Source organism: Phoca vitulina, unplaced genomic scaffold, assembly GCF_004348235.1.
Source record: "Phoca vitulina isolate PV1807 unplaced genomic scaffold, GSC_HSeal_1.0 scaffold24, whole genome shotgun sequence".
Taxonomy (NCBI): Eukaryota; Metazoa; Chordata; class Mammalia; order Carnivora; family Phocidae; genus Phoca; species Phoca vitulina.
This window is the reverse complement of record NW_022589727.1, coordinates 28,472,982-28,499,716: the sequence shown is the minus strand read 5'-3', so window position 1 is coordinate 28,499,716 and position 26,735 is coordinate 28,472,982. Positions and strand designations below refer to the sequence as shown.

At 36.3% G+C, this 26,735-nt stretch overlaps 1 protein-coding gene across 10 annotated transcripts in view; it reads right to left on the bottom strand.

The window, feature by feature from the left end:
- The window catches only part of PTPRM (protein tyrosine phosphatase receptor type M), a 799,041-nt gene that overhangs the window by 308,392 nt on the left and 463,914 nt on the right, over window positions 1-26,735 (bottom strand). For all 10 annotated transcript variants that reach the window (XM_032421158.1, XM_032421157.1, XM_032421160.1 and 7 more), the window contains 2 exons: window positions 15,901-16,209; window positions 7,287-7,396 (listed from right to left, as the gene is read on the bottom strand). In XM_032421158.1, the coding sequence (XP_032277049.1) occupies window positions 7,287-7,396; window positions 15,901-16,209 (419 nt within the window). The remainder of the gene's footprint in view (window positions 1-7,286; window positions 7,397-15,900; window positions 16,210-26,735) is intronic.

Sequence of the window (26,735 nt, the reverse complement as noted above, 5' to 3'; positions counted from 1 at the left end):
CTGAGCGGGATGGAATGAATGAGGGGAAATGAACTGCTGGCTTGTGGACACAGGGTGCATGGTATCAAGCTGGGATTTGAGACGTATGGCCAAGAAATAGAGATGTGGGGGTGATCGGCATTGAAATATTATGGTTTAGGAATGGATGAGGTCACTGGGGAAACGATTTCAGAGAGAACAGTGACATTTAATATAATCAGTGGTGGAGGAGGAGATACCAACAAACGAGCCAGAAAAGCCAATAGAGAAAGCTGTCATGGAAATCAAAAGAAAGAAAAGGAAAGACGTGTCTGAAGAAGGAAATGCTTTCAAAGATGCCAGGAGTTCAGGTGAGATTGGAACAAAACGTGTCCATCCGCCCATATCTGAAGCCAGAGTTCCCATTTTACTTCTCTGTAAAGCTTCCAAAATGTGGCCCAATGATCACTGGCTCAGCTGAATGCCCAATGTTGTGACTGAGTTCATACAGTTCATTTGGTGATACATCATCACGCTGTGAAAGCTCTCATGTAGTCTTTTTTTTTTTTTAAGATTTTACTTATTTATTTGACAGAGAGAGACACAGCAAGAGAAGGAACGCAAGCAGGCGGGAGTGGGAGAGGGAGAAGCAGGCTCCCCGATGAGCAGGGAGCCCAATGTGGGGTCCAATGCGGGACTCGATCCCAGGACCCTGGGATCATGACCTGAGCCGAAGGCAGACGCTTAACTGACTGAGCCACCCAGGCGCCCCTCTCTCGTAGTCTTAAATCATGGTTTCAATATGCCAAAGGAAGTGGAACTTTTCACATAATTTTATCTTCTTTCTGAGGAGTGAATGATGTCTTACTCTTCTTTCTGATCCCACAGTGATCAGTACATATTTGGCACTCAGTATATATTTTCCCCAAAAGGCTCCCAGGAAGAAGAGGTGTGCACATGTGCTTACACAAATGCTCACACCATGGCAAGAAGGATGTTGCTGCACCTGCACTGACTATAGAGCAGAAAGCAAATGCTTGAGCAAAGGACCTGTTGCTCCACGGGGGCGGATGGGTTGGTATTCATCTATTGCCATGGTCATGCAGGATAAGCTAGACGGGGGCTCCGTCACGGGTCTTTCAGTCACAGCCCTCTGAGAATTTGCTAATCAACAGATCCTCTCTCCCAGACCCATAAAAATGCACATACACACTAATGCATGCACTCTTAAAAATTATGGACCCTTTTCCTCACTTTTTTTTTTTTTAAGATTTTATTTATTTACTTGAGATAGAGCAAGATCGAGAGAGAGAGAGCACAGAGGAAGAGTGAGAGCACAGAGGCAGAGGGAGAAGCAGGCTCCCACTGAGCAGGGAGCCCGATGCGGGGCTCGATCCCAGGACCCTGGGATCATGACCTGAGCTGAAGGCAGACACTTAACCGACTGAGTCACCCAGACGCCCCTTCCTCACTATTTTTTAAAGATTTTATCTGAGAGAGAGAGTGTGAGAGTGAGTGGGGGTGGGGGAAGGGACAGAGGGAGATAGAGAGAATCTCAAGCAGACTCCATGCTGAGCACGAAGCTGGATGTGGAGCTCAATCTCACAACCCTGAGATCATGACCTGAGTCACACCAAGAGCTGGACACTCAAGCGACTGAGCTACCCAAGCGCCCCTCCTCTCCCTCACTTCTAACAAATCCCTAACAAGCAAGTGTGTTGTATAGATGCAGACACAAAATGTCAGAAAAGTCACTGATCCCTGTCAAAGCCATCCAGAGCCCTGGGAGTTTGAATACCAGGAATAAAAAACCCAGCTCCTCAGGAATAGGAGCAATCCACTCTAGAATCCACTGCCCTTCGGAGAGTGGATGCTCCATCTATATGTATCTGAGCAGTTGTTCTAAAGGACACTGAAAAACACCTCTACGCTCACACCCAAATGTACCATGTCCTTTTGGCATTTATTTTTTCATTTGTTCATTCAATGCATGTTTATTAAGAGCCTATTAAGTGCCAGGCTGTAGTAAAGCAGCAGGAAACTCCCAGAAGGAAAGTTTGGGACTGCTTCCATGCTTGCAGTGTATCTCTGGCTGAGGGCCAAGGCAATTTTGATGCAGCCTACATGAAGAACACTGACGGGGCGCTGGGGTGGCTCAGTCCTTAAGCGTCTGCCTTCGCCTCAGGTCATGATCCCAGAGTCCTGGGATCGAGTCCCACATTGGGCTCCCTGCTTAATGGGGAGTCTACTTCTCCCTCTCCCTCTGCCCCTTCTCACCCCCCACTTGTGCTCTCTTTCTCAAATAAATAAATAAAATCTTAAAAATAAAAAGAACACTGAAGTTCCACGTTGGAGTTTGCAGTTTTATGGGATGTCCCAAGTCAAAAGCGAACTGACATGCAACCGACATAAGTGGGGGCCACATTTAGGTAAGATGGGGTCAATATTGGATGATTTCTGATTCATACGTAGGTGCCTAAAATTATCTCCAATTACCTTCCCCTCCTCTACTTACAGTCTCAAGTTCTGAACTAAAAGATTCATAGAGAACCAAAAATAGAATAACATGCAATTTTTGGCCAGGAGGGGATTAAAAATCCTCTAGGGAGTGTGAGTTGATTGGAATTTCAGCCAGTGTTAAATACAGTCCTTTAATGGAGAGCCACGCAATTGGAAGAAGGAATAATAAAATCTGATTTCTGGGGAGGAAAGAACCTAGGATACTTCAGAGAATAGTACAATATTTGGATGAAAAACTGAAAGAGAAGCAGAAGTCCCACAGGAGGAGAGAGGAAGGGAGAGCATCAGGAGGAAAGAAGAAAATAAGCAAAAGCAGGTGGTGTGATCGTTCAGAAGGTTTTCAGAGAAAAGAAAATTCCATATATGTAGCTCATTAAATTCCAGGAAAAAATAGTGGGAGATGCAGTAATAAATGAGAATTGGAATTAGATCATGGCAGGCCTTGAATAATGAAATGAAACTTCTTGACATGGACCTTAAATTCTACTTCTTTCTACACTCTTACCTATCTTAGTCAGTAGTGATTAGTTAAGCCCAGTTATCCAGGCCTGGGATCTTGAGGTGTCTTCAACTGTTGAATGCCCCCATGAGTTGACAAATCCAGACCATTCTACTTTGCTACATGCCCACACGACACTGCACTTTATACTCCTCACACATTAAAGTGATTTGCTTTTGGTACTTATTTCATTCTACTGCTAGTTGCTGTTAGGACTGTTACTTCTAATAGAGAAGGGACAGTATCTTTTATACTTCTGTCTTCTCCCACTACCTACACACACATACACACACTCTCTCTCTCTCTTTCTCTCTCTCTCTATATATATACAAACACACACACAGTTTTTATTTAAATTCCAGTTAGTGAACATACAGGGTAATATGAGTTTCAGGTGTACAATAGAGTGATTCAACACTTCCATACATCACCCAGTGCTCATGATGACAAGTGTACTCCTTAATCCCCATCAGCTATTTAATCCATCCCCTACCCAACTCCCTTCTGGTAACCATCAGTTTGTTCTCTATAGTTAAGAGTCTCTTTCCTGGTTTGCCTCTTTCTCTCTCTCTTTTATATATATATTTATTTATTTATTTTTTCTTTCTTTTTTTCTTTTTGTTCCCAAAGCTTGTTGTTGGGAACATGACCAGGAGTCTGGAGTTTATTTTATTAGGCAATCAAGAGCCATATAAAGTTAGTGAGGTACAATGAAAATACCTGGACATATATCTATCCCTCTGTATTTGGGAGTATTACTGACTGATAAACTTCTAGAAATAGGCTTGATATGCAATGTTTAAATCTTGATAGAATCCCCCAAATTGCCTACATGAAAGATGCAAAATGTATGTTCCCATTAACAGTCTATACACACGTGCATTTCCCCATGTCATTGTTAAACACTTGATATTACACAAACTTAAACTTTTTGTAGCACTTGCTTTATTTCATTTCTGAATCATTAGTAAGGTAGGATAGGTATCTCTTCACGTGCTTAAATGCTACTTGGATTTTTTTTTTTTCTATGAATTGCCTCCTCTTATTCTTTGTCTAGTTTTTCTAATGGAATGCTTTGTCCATTTCTTAGCAATCTCTATCAAGTCTGTTTATTGTGGCCAACAACCCATCCACTGTTATAAATTTTGAAAATAATTTCCTCAAGTCTTCTGTCTGTATTTAGACTTTCCTACTGCTATCTTTTGTTGTTCAGAAGTTTAAATTCTTATATAAGTAAATCTGTCAATCTTTTAAAATATAACTTCCAGATTTTATGTCAAGCTTAGTAAGATACATTACAGAAATACCTACCTTATTTTTCTTATAGTGTTCTGGTAGTTTTAACTTTTGTGTTTAGAATGTGAATCCATTTGGTTTTTTTTGTTTTGTTTTGTTTTTTATGATGTGAGGTAGGTGTCTTAATGGCATATTATTCTTGTAAAAAATGCTGGGCTTGCTAATATTTATTAAATTTTATCGATCTCTATTCATAAATGAACTTGCAAAATTTTCTACCTTGTAAAATTTTGGAAGGTCATGTACCCAGTTGTTAACAGTTGTTACCTCTGAAAAGTGAAATTGGGAAGCAAGGATATTATTTTGAATACTTCTGTACTTAAAATATTCTTTCAGAGAGCGATATTACATTTCTATTTTAATAAAATAAAAATTTTGATCGCTGTTGAGGAAGGCTGTATTTATCAGTCTAGGTTTTAGGCAAATGAATCTGATAAAAATAAAGGGCTGATCGAGAAGTAAAGGGACAGGAAGGGCTAGAACCTGAAAAAAGGTGGGGAGAGCAGAAAGGAAAGGCTAGCTCAAGAAGGCTGAAGATGGTTGTTAGGGGAATGAAAAGGAGAGGCAAAGACTAAGATCAGAAGAATGCTTTAGTGCTATCAACTGCCATGACTCCTGGCAGAAAACGATGATGTCAGCATTGTCCAATCACTGATGGTTTGGTGTATTTCCTAAGACGTAAAGAGAAACTGAAAATAACCTGAACCCATAGCATATTCATTTACAACATCTACAGCATTCTACCTGTTTTCTCTTCTCTCCTGCAAAAATGATCCAACTGTGCTCCCTGCCCTAAAGAAACACCTGTATCATTTGTTACTAAGTTTTTCTCCAATCATGATAATTTACCTCACCTTCCAGTTTTTACCTATAATCAAATGTGTTTCTATGAAAGAACATACTGTCCCTAAGGTTCCTGCTTTTTTTGAGGGGGCAACTGTTCTATTTCCTTAGCGTGATGTCAGTACCCACAGACTGTGGTCCTCCGGAGGGGACCAAGTTGGGCTGAACATCGGTCCTTGGCTCCAGGAGGAAGCTGTGCCTATCACTGACTCTCACACAGGCTGGGCACAGCATACAGTACATCTTAGCTGAAGAAGAACTCTGTCCTGAGACCCCACCTAAGGCCTATTTTGAGAACAGAAACTCCCCTTCCTACTTCTGGAAAACATGGGGGAAGAGAAAGATCTGGTGGCCAGAAAACTTGTATTTAATCAGTGAAGCCTGATTCACACATTTAACATTTTCCCTTTGGTACCTAGAAAAATAAACCAACCTACTCTACTTACCTATATCTGATTTCTAAAACCCTGATTTATGGCACATTCAGGTATCCCCAGTTATAGCAGCATTTAGATCAGTGTTCAATGGGAGACCCTGGCTGCTGAATACACAGAGATTAATGGATTCTTCTTTTGAATTATTATTCCTATTGTTTTCATGCTAAAGTTACTTATTACACAAAGATGTATATTCAGTGGCATCAAGAAGAATGAATCTAGCTATTATTTCTGTCTGTCTAGATATCAACATGTGGTTTTTAGGACAGATGGACTTATTTCTTGGAACTTAACACTGGTTCAAAGGCTGTTATTTTTTCTAGTAAAATATTCTGCTATTCTTAGGTAGGAATCTCCAAAAGTGAGACCAGAAAATGGTCTTGGGCCCAACAATATTAACTAAAAATTCTGATCACTGAGAAAAAATATGAACTTGTTTGATGATAACACTTAACTCTTTCAAAGCTGAGCCACAGATTTTCATAACACTGAATTCTTTTATAACGAAGCAGCCCAATGAACAGCACCAATAACTTAACATGAAAATCAACTTTTTTTCTCTTTTCTCTTACTTTGTTTAGCTTTCAATTAAAAACATTATTTTTTGCATTTCAATACCAATTTTCAAAAGGTATAAGGAAACATAAATGTGAGGCTAGTTGGGTCAGGGAGGGGGTTTACTGGTGATTACTGTCTGACAGCTAATCTGCTCAGGCTTTTGTCAGTGGTTCTGAAAGGTATTCAAGCAGAGGTTCCATAGGAGGAATTGCCGTGATTTTTAGAAACCTAACAACATATAATTTTGTTAAATTTGCATTCAAATAAATGCTTGCTTAAAAAAAATGCACCTGCTTGTTTCTATGACAATAGGCACAGTGAAATGATGCTCATACAGATGTGATGATGACTGTCACCCCCTGTTACTGCTGTTATTTTTTTCCTCGAACAATTCATCAAATTCTTCTCTGCTCTCTATCACTCAACCATTTGATATGGCTCAGTAGACAAAACTATGTCAAGGAAGTCTAAAGGATGTTTTGGGCTAATACTAAGAAACCAAAAGACATTATTCTATTGTTACCCCTGAGACAATGTCTTTTGACTTTGCTAATTGGCTAATCAGCGTTCTTCTATAATTCAGTAGTAAATTATTTTATAGCTAGCAAGAATAGGATCATGTGGTTGCCTCCTAATCAATGTACACTTCAAAATACTTATTGTTTTTAGTACAAGTGATTTTTTTTAATACTATGTTTTGTCTTTACATATAATAACATATAGTCTAGAAACATCCAGATCATTATAAATATATATCCTGAAATGACGGGGCGCCTGGGTGGCTCAGTCGTTAAGCGTCTGCCTTCGGCTCAGGTCATGATCCCAGGGTCCTGGGATCGAGCCCCACATCGGGCTCCCTGCTCAGCGGGAGGCCTGCTTCTCCCTCTCCCACTCTCCCTGCTTGTGTTCCTTCTCTCGCTTTGTCTATCTCTGTCAAATAAACAAATAAAATCTTAAAAAAAAAAAAAATTATAAATATATATCCTGAAATGATACATAATTGAAAAACTCAGGGTTTTTTTTTTTTTGCTTCTACGCAGTAACCATTGTTAACTATCACAGGCATTAAACTTCATAGAAGACATGAAGCCATTATGCATTTTTAAATACTAGACAGTCTAGCTGTCACAGAAATTATAATGAAAAATTAAATCACTAATAAATGTATACACTACCTCATATAAAGTGATGACACCATATGTTTGAATTGGTTCTCGCCACTGAAGAAATATCTTCTCTTCAAAAGTACTTCCTTGGATGGATTCAGTAGGAACAGCACCTGGCACTAGAAGGGGAAAAAAAAAAAATCAAGAAATGTTTGAGAGACCCAGCCCAAATTAGATTTTTCTAGACATGTTAGGTTTTTCACTCTCAATTGAGACATAAGATTTAATAGTCCATAGATAAACTCAGTTTTCTTTTTAAAAATCTGATATTTAAAACCATTTCGGCATGGAGCACTGGGTGTTATACAAAAACAATGAATCATGGAACACTACATCAAAAACTAATGATGTTCTGTATGGTGACTAACATAATAAAATAAAATAAAATTATAAAATAAATAAAGAAAGAATAAAACCATTTTGGCTACACTGTCCTTATAAAGAAAATAATCTCATCACATTTTTCTTTAAAGTTCAAATCAATTAGAAGCAGCTCAGGAATCACCTTTTAAATGAACTTTTATGTTCTTCAGAAATAAAGATATAGAGCAATAAGAATGCCCACACATTGCTTGTGGGAGCAGAAATGGGTACAGCCACTTTGGAAAATAATTTGGTAGTATTTAATAAAGCTAAAGAGGCATGTATCATATGAGCCAATAATCCTACCTCCAGGTATATTTCCTAGTAATATTCTTGCATGTATGTACCAGGAGACATACAGTAAGATGTCAACATAGCATTTTTTAATAAAAATAATAATTTGGGGACAAACTGAATGGTTTAATAAATTGTTATAGTCACACAATATAACACAAAAGATTGAGTATAAATGACAGCTATATACATTATCATGGATGAATTTTATGTTTTTATATATTTTAGAGTTATAATATTGAGTGACAAAATTATGTGAAAGAAAAACGGATATGAACTATTGTACTGATATTTAATATATCTGTTAAAAATACACACAAGATAGATGTTCTAAAAAGATGTGATATAGATGAGATAATATGTAATAATAAATATTTTAAAAATTATTTTATTTATTAATGATACAAAAGACTTTGGGAATTTTTATGCCAGTTTTTAAAAACCTGAAATATGCAACACCTTTTGACTAGTTTTCAAATAAATCTAACTGACATAAGGGAAGGTGGAAAGTTACCTGCTAATTTTCTATAAAATAACATTTAGTGTTATTTTAAAAATATTGTTTAATCTCATTTTCACGTAAACTCAGTTTTTGCATATGTATTATATCATACACAATTTAGTGTATTAGCGTGTCTATTCTATTTAAAAACTAGTATATCTGTAGTATTTATACATATATTTGAAGGTACATGATCAAATTTCTTGGTGACGGTGTGGGTAATCAAAAAGTAGTTGGAGAGGACTCACACTTCTCAAAACTTACTACGAAGCTACAGTATCAAGACAGTGTGGTGTTGACATAGAGATAAACATACAGATTAGTGTAGCAGAATTGAGAGTACAACCTACATTTGCAGTCAATTGATTTTCATTAAGGGGCCAGGAAAATTTAATGGGGAGATGATAATCTTTTCAACAAATGGTGCTGGGACAACTGGATATCCACATGTGAAAAAACGAAGTTGGATTCTTACCTCATGCCATATAAGTTTATATCAAAATTGATTTAAGAGCTAAACGTAAGAGCTAAAACTACAAAACTCTTAGAATAAAACATAGGCGTGAACCTTCATGACCTTGGATTAGGCAACAGTTTCTTGGACATGACACCAAAAGCAAAAGCAGTAACAAAAAAAATACAGGTAAACTGTACACCATCAAAATGAAAAGCTTTGCACTTCAAAGGGCACTATCAAGAAAGTGAAAAGATAACACAAAGAATAGGAGAAAAGTTTTGCAAATCATGTATCTCACAAGAGATATCTTAAATACATAAAGAATTACAAAAACCCAATAAGAAAACAAATAATCCAATTAAAAATAGGCAAAGGTTCTGTATAAACAGTTGTCCAAAAAAGATAAACAAATGGCCAATAAGCACATGAAAAGATGTTCAACATATCCACCTAGCGGGAAAATGCAAATCAAAACCACAGTGAGATAGCACTTCACACCCCTAAAATGGCCATAGTCCAAAGGCAGATAGTAAGTACCAGTGAGAATGTGGAGAATTGAAACCCTCATACACTGTTGGAGGGAATATAAAAATCCTACAGCTCCTATGAAAACAGTCTAGCAGCTCTCCAAATAGATACACATTGATAAATTTACCATGTGAATTCCACTCCTAGGTACATACCTAAGAGAATCGAAAACATGTACTACTCAAAATTCTACACAAATACTAATATAAAATTATATATGAATATTAATATAAGCATTTTAATAATAGCCCCAAAGTGGAAACAACCCAAATGTTCAACTCATGAATGGATAAACATATCTCAATAAATTTAGAAAAGGGAATTGGAGAATTTTTAGATTGTGGGAGGATATGAATAGTCCTTTTAAGGGTTGGTAAGATCTCCATAGGCTGGAAAGAGTGCCTAGAATTGCAAAAGGATACTCACAGGTAGTACACATTTTTTTAGGGGCTACTGGTAGATGTAAGATTTTATAGTTATTTTGAATAGAACTCAGAATTGCTTGGCAGAAAAAAAATTACTGATTCTGATGGGAGGCCTGGGTTCTGATTTAAGACTTCTCAGTAATTAAACTGTGTAGTTTGGGCAATTCACTGAACCTCCTTGGGTCTCAGTTGCCTCATATTTAAAATGAGGAACTTGGATTAAGTTCATCTTTACCATCCAAACTCTAAATAATATATAAATATGAAAATAATTGTTTATCTTAAGCTGAAGGAATTGATGTGAAACTACATAAAGTGAAGAAAACCAAGGTATATATGAAGTTATAACACTGATGAGTTCTAAGAAAATTCAGATTCCAGGGTCTGAGATGGAAATATTCATCAGTCAGAAGCTGAACTAAAATTGGCCATGCCAGAGAAAACTCTAGTCTTTTCCTCTTGAGCTTGAAAGTGTTTATTATGATATCACCATCAGTTTTCTCACAGTAGCAAGATAAATATGAGTGGCTCTATTATTTTGAGATGATATTTACTAATTGAAAATACTTATTAATCTTTGTGCAGATGTAAAGAGGTAAAGACAGAAAAAATATATCTTTGATTTCATTCAGTTACTCTAAATCATAGTGAAATAAAATGGGAAATAGTCAAAATTATGTTGAACAGAGGTCATCTTATAAGGGTAAACATTAAAATGTCCTTGGAGATCCTGTAATTGATCGCCCTGTGGAAACGTTAACAAGAAAACCTAACCGGGGTATGGATATATACATACATATATATATATATATATATATATATATATATATATATATATGCAGGAGCAGACAAAGTAAACTAAAATAAAATACCAGAAGAGTTAAATAAATTAGGGATAATAGTACCTCAAAGGAACTTAGGTCTACTACCTATTTTTAGAAATTCTTAGAAATTCAGTATTTGGGACAGATAAGCTTTAGTTTCTTTACCATTTTTTTAAAGATTTATTTATTTTAGAGAGAGAGAGAATGCATGCAGAGGGGAAGGGCCAGAGGAAGAGGGAGAGAATCTCAAGCAGACTCCCTGATGAGCACGGAGCCCAGTGCAGTCCTCAATCTCATGACCCTGAGATCATGACCTGAGCTGAAATCAAGAGTCAGATGCTTAACCGACTGAGCTACCCAGGCACCCTGATAAGCTTTAGTTTCTAAGTTTGTGGAATTGAGCCCTATTCTTTCTTGTGATACCTTTAACAGTAATAAAAAGACAATTTTTTCCACACACTTTCTCATGAAAAAAACAATATTCAATAGAAATATTATACCACAGTAAAACTCATAATGTTCAATGAATTATAGCCTTTTATAATGGTAGATACATAAAGTGACTCCATCATTCTTTTCTCTTCAAACTCGGTATTGACAATTATTCTATTTTTGTCTTTCTTTTCTCTCTTTTTGAAGACTTTGTTGTTGTTGTTGTTAGGAAATATACTTTGAAATAAAAGTTCTTCTAATTAACTGGATGCCAGTGTGCAATGAAAATGATAGGTTTTTGGGGTTTTTTTGGAATTGAGCCAAAGAGATTTTAATGAACTATTTTCAAATGAAGAAAAAGCTTGAAGCAAAATATGTACTTCTATGAAAAACACTAAACCTATTTATAACTTTGACAAAAAATATATATATATATATTTTTGCTGAGACAGAAAACAAGATCTACAATTTGAAAATCCTCTACCCTTGGAAGCTGTTCTGTTTGTTTATTCAAGTCATTTCTATCTCATTATCATTATAGCCTTCTTTGTTTTTTGGGTTTTTTTGTTTGTTTTATTTATTTATTTATTTATTTATTTATTTATTTATTTTATTTATATTTTTTATTATGTTAATCCCCATACATTACATCACTTGTTTTTGATGTAGTGTTTCATGATTCACTGTTTGCATATAACACCCAGTGCTCCATTCAGTACGTGCCCTCTTTAATACCCATCACCAGGCTAACCCATCCCCCCACCCCCCTCCCCTCTAGAACCCTCAGTTTGTTTCTCAGAGTCCATAGTCTCTCATGGTTCGTCTCCCCCTCCAATTTCCCCCCCTTCCTTTTTCCCTTCCTACTATCTTCTTTTTTTTTTTAACATATAATGTATTATTTGTTTCAGAGGTACAGGTCTGTGATTCAACAGTCTTACACAATTCACAGCGCTCACCATAGACATTGGGGAAAACAATAGGTTTTTATTTGGAAGTCATGCATGCTCCAACTTCTGGGACTAGCAAGACAATTTAAACAAACCAAAAGATAAGTTATTCTGATCTCATGTTTTGACAGAACTTAACAGAACTCCTAGCTCATTCCTTTCTCAATTTGAAACCCAAAAGTGGTGAGGGGGTTTATGCATGTGGGTTTGTGAGCAAGACATACTCGCTCATCTCTAGAAACGACTACATGTCATCTCCCCCTCTCATTGATTAAAACATTACTGTTGATTAAAACATGAATGATTATCAACAAACTTTATTGTTTTATCTAAGGACTAAAAGAATACTTTTGAGTGTTTTATTACCTACTCAGTATGATGCCTAGTGTTACAGAGGAATAGAAGGCTTCTTCTCTCTAGTTTATAGTTAAGAGAAAAAAGATTATATGTAACAGAGACAGATCAAGGAAAGGTCACAGTGAGTTGCTTTGAATCATTACAATAATAATAATGACCACTTATTAGAGCCCCCCACCCCCATCACTACAAAGAGCTCTCTATGTAAATTTCCTCTAACTCTAATATGGTTGAGAACTGTTACTATTCTCACTTCTCAGATGACGGAACTAAAGCCCAGAGATTTAAAGATTCTAATCAGGTGCAAAGGATGCCAGAAGGATTTAAGAGTTGGAGGCAGCTCTTTGAAGGACCTGAAGGCTGAGGAGCTCTTTGAAGGGCAGCAGAGGAGATGGAAATGAGAGGCAGCCAGGTGGAAGGCAGAGGCGGAGGAGAGCAGACCTTGAGGAAGAGCCTGGAATGGAAGGAGCATGGCCTATGGCACTGACGTTGGGGTGACATCTTTGCAGAATGAAATGCACTGGAGGAAAAGTCACTAGTTCTAGAGAATGAGCCAGGAATACAGAAAACCTTGAAAGTCAAAATTTAAATTAAGTAATTGAAAGCTCTGTGGAGAGAGCGACACAATGCAGATGTATTTTATTTTATTGTTAAATTTTGCCTAAATTCAGGTAGAACTAACTTACAGTGTTATATTAGTTTTAGGGGAACAATACAATGATTCAACAATTCTATATACATTTCCCGGTGCTCATCAGGGTAAGTGTACTTTTAATCCCTTTTATCTATTTCACCCATCCCCCCACCCAGCTCCCCTCTGGCGACCACCATTTTGTTCTCTGTATTTATTTATTTATTTATTTAAGAGATTTTATTTATTCATTTGACAGAGAGAGACACAGCAAGAGAGGGAACACAAGCAGGGGGAGTGGGAGAGGGAGAAGCAGGCCTCCCGCGGAGCAGGGAGCCCAATGCGGGGCTCGATCCCAGGACCCCGGGGATCATGACCTGAGCCGAAGGCAGACGCCTAACGACTGAGCCACCCAGGCACCCCTGTTCTCTGTATTTAAGAGTCTGTTTTATGGTTTGTCTCTTTTTTCTTCTTTTGTTCATTTGTTTGTTTCTTAAATTCCACATATGAATGATATATGGTGTTTGTTTTTCTCTAACTTACTTCACTTCACATTACACCCTCTATGCCCAGCCATGCCATGTGGCAAGATTTCATTCTATTTTACAGCTGAGTAATATTCCATATATTATCCACCTATAAGTGGACACTTGGGTTGCTTCCATATCTTGATTATTATAAATAATGCTGCAATAAAAATAGGGGTGCACATATCTTTTTGAATTAGTGTTTTCATTTTGGGGGGTTAAATACTCAGTAGTAGAATAACTGGATCTTACAGTAATTCTATTTTTAATGTCTTGAGGAGCTTCCATGCTGTTTTCCACAGTGGCTGCATCAATTTATACTCCCACCAACAGTGCACGAGGGTTCCTTTTTCTCTACATCCTCACCAACACTTGTTTCTTGTGTTTTAGATTTTAGCCATTCTGAGAGGTGTGAGGTGATATCTCATTGTAGTTTTTAATTTTCATTTCCCTGATGATGAGTGATATTGAGCATCTTTTCATGTGTCTGTTGGCCATCTGGATGTCTTCTTTGGAAAAATGTCTATTCAGGCCTTTTGCCCATTTCTTAACTGGATTATTTCTTTTCTTGGTACTGAGTTGTATAAGTTCTTTATATATTTTGAATATTAACCCCTTATCAGATATATCATTTGCAAATATCTCCCCCCCATTCAGTAGGTTTCCTTTGTTGTGCAGAAGTTTTTTATTTTGATGTAGTCCCCAAAGTTTAATTTTGCTTTTATTTCCCTTGCCAGAGGAGACATACCTAGAAAAATGCTTCTATAACTGATGTCAAAGAGAGAGGACTCAAATAAATAAAATCAGAAACGAAGGAGGAGAACTAACAGCCAACACCAGAGAGATGCAATTGTATTTTACAGATTCATTTTGTGGGTGAGTAGGCAACATTAAAATGGGGTAAAGCTGGAACCACCAAGGAAGGTGAGAAATTTCAGCATGAAATAATGAGGATCTGGATATAGGTAGTGGAAATTGAGAGAAAAGCACACTCTAAAATTTTGGGAGTAGAAACAGCAGGAGTTAGAACCAAAGGAAGCAGACAAATGTGGGGTGCAGGGGGGAAAGAGTCAGAGGTGACCCACTGACAATGTTGGCACTCTCTTCTCACTTTTCGGAGACATGAGGAAGAACTGGAAGAAACACAGACAGGGCTTGTAGTGCAGCCTGATTGGGTAACCTGTAGCAAACTAATACTCCTTACAAAAATAACTGCAATCAGACAACTATTTGAGAGCAACCAGCACAGGTAGGTTGTGGGGCTACAGAAAAGAGAAGAGAAATCTGTAGGGTGAGCTCCTCATTTATCCTAGCTGTTCCCACGTTTTCCTTCCACAGAAACATGAATGTGTCGTATGGGTAATAAACACTCAAAAATACTTCGTCAGCTCTTTAAATGTTGTTGTAAACATTTAAATGTAAACATTAAATGTAAACATTTAGTGCATGTTATAATCAATAATCAAGGATCATGGCATAATCAGCTGCATAAGAAAAAAAAGTGTAACATCTCTTTTCCCCAGGAATAAGTAAGTATATTCATTTGATGGGCTTCTCAAGTTCTTTGCCACTTATTCTGATGCCTGGCAAATAAACCGTAGGTCAAATATATGATGCACTACCACTGTATTTTATGTGCCATATGTACATGTAATTGTATGTGGGCGTCCCCTGTATAATCAATGTAAAAGCTCATCTATATCCATGCTATGGGATTCAATGTATAATTTTACTATTTTAAATTATTTCAGAGGTTTATTGCAATCGTGTATTTGCTTTTTTTGATGAGTTGCTGGTAACACGCATTGTCTATTTGTTAAATCCTTGTTTACTGAGGTAATATCCAATTACAATATTGTTCCTATGGGAAAGTATTATCTATTACATGGCCACCAACCTAATGAGGTAATTTCTCAGCACTGTGCTGAAAAGCAAGGGCAGCCTCTATTTTGTGCTGAATTTTTATCTGAACTAGAAGTATGTTTCAGAATATCATTTCAATATATTTAAATAAGCATTTCATATAAATAATACCCAAGCAGCAACTCTTAAGTCCAACATGATAATAAAACTTGAATGAAGAACTATTTAGAGCAATATAGAATAATTATATATAGAAAGGTAACTCTATGACTCATAAGGAATTAAACTTCTACATCTTTTCTTCCTTTACCTCTTTAAATCCATGCTTACATTCTCAGAAGCACATTTATATTATTCAACAGAGTTACTAGTTCCTTTGTTTTCATTACAGAGATCTCAATTTAAAAGAAGTAAAAGCTGCTTTTCTGATGGCATATATATTTCATACAAACATATCATTTAAAAGTACTCACAATCTTCATCCGTCTGTATTATGAGTTCTTGACTTTCCTTCCGTCCCTCAGGATTCATGAGGATGAGTTTCACACTGACATTGGTATACGGTGAAAGGTTAGTGATCGTATGTTGAGGGTGTGAATTATCTGTGTCCCAGCTTACTTCTTCTCGCACTTGCTCCTGTCCTCCGACTTGGTAGCAGTAGTGGACTGTGAGATTATAACTATGGCAGCGAGTTACGTTATATCCAAATGGCTCCCAGCGGATAGTGATTTGTCGAGATTTGACTTCTACCACTTCCAGTTTTCTTGGACCACGCATGGGATCTAATATAGAAAAGAAGGAACAAGAAAACTTAAGAGAAATGAATTATAAGAATTCTGGTGAAGCCCAGATGTCACAGATAGTCCTCCTTATTCCCAGTATCTGGTCTCCTCTTCTTCCACGATAATGAAATCCCTAAATCTTAGCTGGGCATAACAACACCCAGACTAGAATTTTCGGAGTCTTCTGCAGTGAGATATGGCCATATGCCTAAGTTCTGGTGAATGGCATACAAGATGAGAACAAGAACAGTTTCTGGGAGGTGTCCTTAAAAAGAAGGGCTCACCATCTTTTTTCCTTCTTCCTACCCATTAGGTGGATTGAGGATATGATGTCTTTTGCTCATGCTGCCATGATGGACCATGAAGCACTCAAACGTGAACCATTCAAAGCAATGATGAAGGAGTCAGGGTTCCTGATAATCACCGAGTTACCATACTATCCCTGAACTGTCTACTTCCAAAATTTTCATTAAAGAGAAATACAGTGCTTTTATTTAAGGCTCTTTTCCTCTGAGGCTCTGATACATGAAGCCAATCTTAATGCTCATTGATAAATATATTTTATCTTTTTAAATTAATTTATAATTATGTAATTGGAAAACATAAGAGAAAAAGCTTGAGAATTCAGCATGAAATAACATAATGATTAGAGAGCATAAACTTCTGAGCAGGACTCCAGGCCTTTTCAGAGTTTTGATTTGTATAGAATTTCATGCAATTACTGCTCTTTCCTATCCCCGACAATGTCTTAGTATTATTCCTGAGCCCAAGCTCCAGATACAGAGTTTCAAGCTTAGAAATTTAAATGACACGCAGGGAATGTAAGTATTTTAAATGATTTAAAAGAAAGAATATATACACAGACAGCTTAAATGTCTTCATGAAATGATGATGAAAATACAGTAATACTAAATACATAGCATTTACTGAGCACTTACTATGTGCTATACACTTTTCTAAGAAGTTTACTTTTCATGGGTTTGTGGAGAATCTAATCCTAAATGTTCTGTTTTGGAAAACCCATATACTTACTCAGTATATTCTGATTTTTTGTTTTCCTTAATTGTGGTCCTCAGACATGAATGTAAAGAGATCTACAATTGGTAAGGGAAAGTCAGCATGAAAACTTGAGAAATAATAGCTACCATTTACTGTGTGTGCACTTATTATGTGTAACTTGCTTTATATGTAGTCTCTATTCCTCAAAACAATCCTGTGAACCAAGTACCATTCTTCCCAATACATAGATGAAAAAATTGCAGCCTAGGTTGGTTCAAGAACTTGGTTCAAGGCTGGATTGTGGCTATGAATTCATACCTGTCTGACAATGAGACATGCTGCTTTAACTCTCTACTGCAGTGTCTCTACCAAAGTAAAAGAAAATCAGATAAAAAGAAATTGGAATGTTCAATATACCCCAAACTCCACCTAAAACATAACCAAAGAATGTAAAATATAATAAAGATTGCACGTATTTAATCTTGGAACACAAGTGCTGTGAAGACTCTTTCTTCTTCTCTTTTTAATGTGACAGAAGAGGGATCTATGCCATGTTCCCAGCTCAGCTTTGGCAGACAGCCCTACCTATACTTTGTGGCTACTGGAAATTTGTCTGGACTATTACTGAAGCTCATTTCTTGATTTCCATTTGTGCATAAATTCCTTGTTTGCTCCATCATTTAGGACCTAGGGAGAACCTAGAACTACTCCCTTTCCTGTGACCTCCAACAAATGAAAACATTTCAGCTGAAATAATGCTTTGGTTTTATATATGCAGGATGGGATTTATCTGCCAGATATCTGCTTGAACCATAAAATGAGGTTAATAATGATCATTTATGCTACTCCATCCTATAATAAGTCTAGGAACCAAGGACGAGTAAGACAAAAACTCCCCCAGGGCATCTTGAGTGGCATTCCCATGGAATGTTCCTTACTACTAAATCAATTTTTTTATATGTAAATTACTAGTGTTAGGAAAAATATCGTAAATAAGTTATTTAGAAATAACTTGAAGGGTTTTTTTCCGAGTCTAGTGACTTTTTACAATGTAAAGGAAATGTCTAATTTTATATAATGCTTCATTAGTTGAATGTTTACAAAAAATTTTAATAAGCTCCAGATCCCTTATACAAAAACAGATTTACATGCATCTCTTTGCTACTTTCCTTATTAATCACAGGTATCCATTAGAAGTGTTCTAAAGCATTTTCCCAAGGTTTTCATCAATTTTACTTACTAATAAAATGACTAAATGTTTCAGATATTAGTTTAAACAATGCTGTTCTAACTTAATTTCCATAGAAAACTACTTTCTACTGCATAAATAAGCCTGCATCAATTCAGCCCTTCTTAGTCAAGAAAATACACACGTGAATGAAGTTCCAGGATTAAAAAACCAAGAGTTCTGTTTACTGTTCAAGTTTTCTTGAAATGCATGCTAGATCCCTCTCTGTTAATACCTCTAAAAATTCTACCATGGTAAAATTGTTTCAAACTTTACATAAATTTGCCAAGTAAAATAGTTAAGCATAGCACGAAACAACCGTATCTATGACCAAGTTTCCAGAGTCCCTACTGTCAAGAGTGGTAATTAGCAGACTAGAGATAGAGGCTGTATGAGGTCTAAATCTTAGATGAAAAGAGGCTTGTGCTCACTGGCTTGCATCTTCAAGATCCTCGCTAACCGAAACAAAATATCTTACAGAAGCTGTTATAAACAGAATATCTCCATTTATGTTCTTTGTGGGCCTTTGCCTAGGGTATAGTGCTGTTGTGTCTCCTACTATGTCCATACCAAAATGGCAGAGTCAAATCATATCAGCAAGGGGCAGGGATGAAAGCCACTTTGACTATCATTTTATCCCAATCATTCCATGACTTCTTCCATTGGTCAAAAGCTTAAGAGAGAAGCTGAATCAATACCACGACACAGGCAACACAGTCTACCTTAGACGGAGAGCTGTCATTTCTCTTGCCAGGGCCAGAAGGGAAGAGTTAGTTAAGCGCGATGGAAAAATGACGTCTGGTAACATAATTGAATGCCGTGAACTGCTAAGTACCTGTGATAACATCCTCTTTTGAGGGTCGTGTTGATAGGCTAAGTCCAATGACTCAGGGAATCTGAAAATCCTTTCAACTCATCCCAAGCAAATGGCCTGATTTCATTGCTTTTTTTCTTCTCTTTTGCTATTCTGCAAATTGAGCTCTGATCCAGAAATGGTTTATAATGGTTACATCTTAAGTTAGTGTTTTATAGTACCTTTATCTTCAATATTTCTGCTGGAACCATTTCTATTAGCATGCTTCTAAGTGTGAATGAGGCATTCCATAGGGACATTTACTCTAGTGAGTTATACTGATGATCTCTGCAGACTTTGAAGGGCATTGTTGTAGAAATATATCACACTGGAGGCAATAAATGGCAACTTCATAACCAGAAATGTGTTAATTTCAGTCGGCTAATTACAACTCATACTGCATTTCTAGGAGCAGAATGCGAGCACTGCCAAAAAAACTTGGAATATATTACTACCATTATATGTGCACAAAATAAATCTCTTAGGGTTAGATAACAGGGTAATTAATTATATTCACAGGACCACTCGTTGTCACATATTTGCTTCTTTCTCCTCAGAATCCTAGAGATGCTACTGAGGATATGAGTCGCTTCCAAGGCCATTTGTCTTCACACTCATACCCTCGGCCCTCACTGGAACAGGTCTCATGACAGGCCCCACTGGCATGAATCATGAGGCCAGCCGGCCCAGTCTGGGCCCACTGACTCATGACAAGAGACTAGAACGGCCTCCCTAAGGAGTACAATGGCTTGTCGCGCCTGAAGCTTAGTCAGGGAGTCCTTACCGCTTCCTGGGCTGGTAGCAGCATTTTTCATTCTGTTCTGTTTCTGCCAATTCCAGCCAGGTTTCCCGCAGAGAAGTCTGACAGTCGCAGTACTGACCTGAGGGACCAGCAAGCCCAGTTCTAGCCTCTGGCACTTTAGCATCCTATTTAATCAGTGATCCTGGCTTCTTCTACACTCAGTCCTGTTTTCCTATGAATAAGAGCAGAAACTGACTGGTAGGATCAATTTCCATTGCAGGTTCAATTCACAGCTCATTTCTCTGGAACTCTGCCCTTTACTTCTATTACTACTATGGTGCTTTTTCAGAAACTCAATTTCAGAACCTGGGAGTGATATTTGGGTGTAATTTTAGGATTCTGCCATTGATCATCAAAAACACAGATTACAACCAATGCTCCTGCTAACAGGTTTCTCTTTCCTCCCTCTTCATGAACTATCCAGAGGTCTATTACAATAAAAGGAATCAGAACCAGAATGGCCTGGTGGGCCCCCTTTGGCACCTTTAGCTACTCTATTTCTGCCTCATCAGTCACAAAAAAGGAGACAAAATAATATCGCAATAGCTTTCTTTACTCATCAGTTAAATCAGAGCAAATACCTGATTAATTAATGTTATGTTGCCTTACCCAATCATTCAATATTCCTAAGCAGCAAGGATTCCAGGCATGTGGCACTGTTTTCAAGTGACGCAGCTGTAATTTTTGGATTAGCCAATGTTTTCCAGAGTTTAAAAAGTGCCTTTGTCAGTGAGGCTAGATCATGATCTGGGCCAAAGAGTCAGATAGTGCCACCCAGGTGCCCCCAGGATAATATTTTTTAAACAGATTTTTTAGTTTAATGTTAAGTAAAGTTTGTTGAAAGGGGAGTGGAAAAAAGAAGCAGTGAACATTTTACTGTTGATAACTTCTGAAGTAAAGAAATGTAGGCATTGACAAGGTCCTCAATGGAAATGACATCTGTCATATTTTAGTCTGCCTGAATTGGTTAACTGCACAAAATAAGGCTAGAAGTCACACAATGGTTGAAAGATGTTATTCTGGTAAACATAAAATGATCTTTTCGTTGGTGTTAATTTAAGGTCTTTGAAAATTTTTTAAGGTCTTTGAAATTTTAAGTAATAAAACCTTTGAAACACACTGAAAAGTACCAAATAAAGCAATCACCTGTGTACCTACTAATATCAAATGTTAACATTTTTTGTTTTGCTTCAGACAGTTTTTATTAAAGAAATAAAATATTACTGATATCAATTCTTTCCACTTTAATGCAAGCAATCCCAAGGTTATTATGTTTCATTCCCAGACATGTTTTTATACTTTTATTACATATATCTGGGATGCTTATAATTTTACATAGATTCTACCATTCTTTGCAACTTGAGAATTCATTCACTGTTAGTCAAGTTGAAAAATATAAATCTAGTTATCATTTTAACTGATGCATAGAATTCTATTGAACAAATAAACCACAGTTTACTTATACATTCCTGCACTGAGGGACAGATAGGTTGAGCCTACTTTTTCTCTAGTACAAGCCATGTACAAGGAGCGTCACTACATATATATCCCTTAGCCAGTTTCCCTTGGGTGAACATAAAATGGGGGACTGTTGGCTTGTAGAGTTTGCGTGTCTTCAAGTGTACCAGATAATGTCAAATTGCTCTCCAAAAGGAAAACAACATTCAGATGGTCCTTTCCCCTAATGAGATTCTATTTCAAGACTATAAATCTAAAACCTGCTCCTGAGGAGAGATCTTGAATTATTGGTACTGGTTCCAATAAAATGTAAATAAGCAAAGTCTAATCTAGGACCATTTTATGAACTGTGTCATTTATTTGACATAACCTTTGAAATGGAAATTTACATACAGAAATATTTTTCTTTGGCTATAGTGTTTGACAAGTGTTTATGTTAGGAATCTCTCCCAATTACCATTCATTATATCATATATCTGTAAAAATAAAAAAAATTTTTTTTTGCATTTAGATAATTAGATAAATTAGATAAATTAGATAAATTAGAGAGAATTAGATAAATTAATAAATTGATGGATAATATATTCCTAAAATAATCATTAAGTTTTCTGATTACAACAAAATGGCATATCATTTACTATGAAGGACTCTCCTACTTCAACAAAACTAGATCCAGCATAAGATATAAATATCTTATATATTTATGTATATTTTAATATATATTATATTTTATGTTATATTTATATCATATACTTATAAATATCATATATCTATGTATATATACGTATATATATTTTATTGCACAGACCATGATGTATCTCCAGGGACACCTTACATCATGTTCCTTGTCTAAAATAAAATAAAATGATAGGATTGCAGACCTCAGCTCTGCAATCTAAAGAATAATCCTTGGGACTGGGGCAGCAGAGGGAAGCTAAACCTCTGGCTCTAGGTTAATCTCAGATACTTGGAAGTAGCTAAAGCATCCATAGTCAATACTGCCTCTTGGATCCCAAGAAACACAAACACAAACCTTCTCTGAACAAAATCATCCTTAAATTAGGTCTCCTGTTTTCAGAGATTAAGACCAGCCAAATATGAGCTCATTAGCAGAGATCACCAAAAACCCCCAGAAATATATATATTCACCAGTGAGAGTCAGCAGAAATAGGAAACAACAGATTTAGAAACCCAAGATTGTGAGATGAAGAATATAAGTTTTGAGTCACACTTTCAAATTTAAAAATGTAATCACCAAAATGAGCATGCCATCATGAAGAATGACCAGTTGGATTTTAAAAGCAACTAAATATAACTTTTAGAAATAAAAAATTAAAATATAACAAAAACTCAAAGGATGGATAAAACAGCAAGATTGGACACAGCTTAAGAGAAAATTGATGAACTAGAAGATAGATCAGAGGAAATTATCTAGAATGTAGCACAGAGGACTGGAAATAGGAAAGTGGTAGAAAATAGGAAAGAGAGATGCAGAAGAGAATTCGAGGGTCAAACTTGTTTCTAATGGCTATTTCAGGAGGAGAACAGAGAGAATAGAGGGGAGGCACACTATCCGAAGATAGAATGTTTGAGAAATTTCCAGAACCAACAAGAGACATCAATTAAAATATAAAGAACATATAACATATCCAAAAAGAGGGCCAATGAAATTAAGTCCACAATTAGATAGTGTAGTTAAACTACAGATAACAAAATCAAAGAGAAAATCTTAAAAATATCTGGAGTGAAAAGACACATCACTTATCAAGTCATAGCAATTAGATTGACAGAAGGTTTCTCAACAGCATCCGAGGAGGGCAGAAAATGGGAACAATATATCAAAAGTGCTGAGAGAAAACATGTAAACTTATAATTGGGTACTAGCAAAATGGTCTTTCAATAGGTAAAGATGAAATAAAGATGATTTCAAAGAATCAAAACCGAGTGAGTTTACTACCAATAACGTACATTAAGGAATAAACTTCAGAAAGAAAGAAAAATGGTGTTTGAAGAAAGGTCTGAGATGCTACGAGACACAAGATGAGCAAAAAAATATCTGTATATATAAATCTGTATACATAAAATAGTAACAATGTCTAATTTGAGAGGTTTTAGAAAATAGCATGTAATTTAACTACTGACAATAAGAGTAATGTAGGTAGGGAAGGCAATGTTCAGAGTCAGAATAGTATAAGATCCTCACAACATTGGGAAGAGGGGGTTTAAGATATTAAGTATAGACTTTTTAAAGTACGCATGGCAAATTTTCTACAGTAACCACTATAAAAATAGCAGTGGAGTGATATTTTGCAACAGTATAGAATAATAATTCTTAAAAACCTAACACACTCAAAGGATTAAAAAAAAAAAAACAAGTCAAATACTAATATAAGTAATTCTACTTGTTGGTAGAAACATGTCCAAATATATTACAAATTGCAATAAATGTAAATGGAACCTTGTCAATTAAAAGATCCAGAGAATTACACTCAATATAAAATGAATATACTGCTATATGTTGTTATAAGGAATAAATCTAAGCCATGTATACCTGGAAATCTGAAAGTAAAAGAGTATAAAAAAGGTAATTGGAAAATATTAACCAGAAGAAACACAGAATAGTTGCATTAAGGGACACAGAGAATCACTACCTAACGATAAATGTTTCAATTCATCAAAAAGATAAAACATTCATTAAGAAGACATAACAATGATAAATTCTTATGTATCCATAGACAGATAGCCTTAGAATACATGAAGCAATTGATATCTTAATACAAAACCAAACAAGGATAATGTGTGTGAGCAATATATTTCATTCATGCATCAATGAATAAATTATGAACAGAATATTCAAATCCAGTCATATATATATATATATATACATATATATGTATATGTATATATATAAAACTGACAATACTGCATGACCAAGTTAGATTAATTAGGATGGTTTAACATAAAGTGTCTATAGATGTAATTCATCACATTAACAAATTAAAGAAGAAAAACCATATGATAGTTTTAATAAATGCAGAAAGTGTATTTGCTAAAATGTCCATTCATATAGGAGAAACTTTTGGCAAATTAAGAGCAGAATGACATTTCACACACCTAATCAGCAAACACTGTTCTGAATGGTAACACATTAGGAGCAACACAAGGATGCAAGCTATCACTGTGTCTACTGAATATTTTCCTGGAGGTTCTAGACGGTATGGTATGAAATAAAAGGTATAAAATTTGAAAGGGAAAAACCAAAACTCTAATTATATACAACATACATGTCAGCACACACATAGGATCTACAAATTCTAAGAAGCAGCAAGTGTTTAGCAAGGTGGCTAAATAGAAATTATTGTTAAAATCCTTTGTATATGTGTGCCTGGGTGGCTCAGCTGTTAAGTGTCTGCCTTCGGCTCAGGTCATGATCCCAGGGTCCTGGGATCGAATCCCACGTCAGGCTCCCTGCTTCACAGTGAGTCTGCTTCTCCTTCTGCCCCTCCCCCCACTCGTTCTCTCAATCTCTCTCTCTCGCTCGCTCCTGCTTTTGCTCTCTCTCAAATAAATAAAATCTTTAAAAAAAAAAATCCTTTGGGGGCACCTGGGTGGCTCAGTCGTTAAGCGTCTGCCTTTGGCTCAGGTCATGATCTCAGGGTCCTGGGATTGGGCTCCCTGCTCAGCGGGAAGCCTGCTTCTCCCTCTCCCACTCCCCCTGCTTGTGTTCCCTCTCTTGCTGTGTCTCTCTCTGTCAAATAAATAAATAAAATCTTTAAAAAAGAAAAAAATAAATAAAATCCTTTGTATAGAAGTACATCAATAACAAACTGGAATACCAATTTTAAAAAAAGATAAGATTTACAACAGGACCAAAATATATAGGTGACTCAGGAACAAATCTTACCAAAGAACAATAATAAAATCCAAAAATGTCCTGAAAAGCATTGATGAAGATCAAAATAACTGCAGAGTTATATCATATTCATGAATAGGAAGACTCGGTATTGTAAAGCTATCAGTTCTTCCTAAAGTAATCACTGGAATCAGTGCAAGTTCAATCAAAATCTAATTAGAGTTTTGAGAAACTTGATGAGTTGATTCTAAAATACAGAGCCAATTCCCCCAAATAGCCATAACACCCCTGAGCAAGAATGGAGTAGAGAAACTTGTCCAATCAGATATCAAGAGTTATTTACAAGCTACAGTGACTAAACACTGATACTGCTGAAAGAAGAGGCATGGAGCTGCCTCGAATGCTAACATATGACAGAGCTGGAAATTCTTATTCTGACTGCTGGAGTAAAGACAATTAGTACTGGGGGAAACTGTGTATCCACATTGGGAAAAAAAAAAAAAAAAAAAAGACCAAAAAAGTACCAAGCATCAATGAAAAGCTTGATTATTTAGACTACATTAAAATCAAGAACATATGTTTATTAAGCTGTACCATTAAAAAAGCTAAGACATAAGCTTATTCTTGGAAAAAAAGAAAACCAACCAAATAGATTTAGGACAAAAGATATAAATAGGCATTTCACAGAAAAGTAAAAAAGGCATGCCGCCAGGCAGAAGATCCTGGCAACCATTTAACAAAGGAGAGATATCCAGGATACACATAGAATGCCCATGGATCACCAGAAAAAGGTGACAACTCAAAAGAGAAATGGATGAAAACTAAGAACATGAGTTTCACAGAAGAGGAAAAAATAGACCATAAACATAAAAATATCCTCAAGCTTTGTATTAACCTGAGAAATGCCAATAAGTAAGGTTGTAGCAAGGCTCCCTTTTATACCAATCAAATTAGCAGAAATTGAGAAGTCTGGTCATACCAACTGTTGGCAGGATGTAGGTCAAGGGCAAGCATTATACACATACCCCACTAATGAGGACGTGAGCTGGTACAGCTACCATGATGAACACTTGGCATCATCTTGTAAGGTAGACATTCAAATACTCCATAACCTAGCAGTTCTATTTCTAAATATACATCCTAGAATGGCACTTCTAAACTTCTCCGATAAGAACAGTCTGGAACGTTTTTAAAATATCAGGCTTCCTAAGCCTTTCCCCAGAGATGCTGATTTGGTGATCTTGTAATGAAGCTGCAATATCTGCATCTTGAAGAAGCGACCCATGTTGAGTCTTATCCCTAGAGAAGTTTGGAGAAGCCTAGAGCCCTGCTT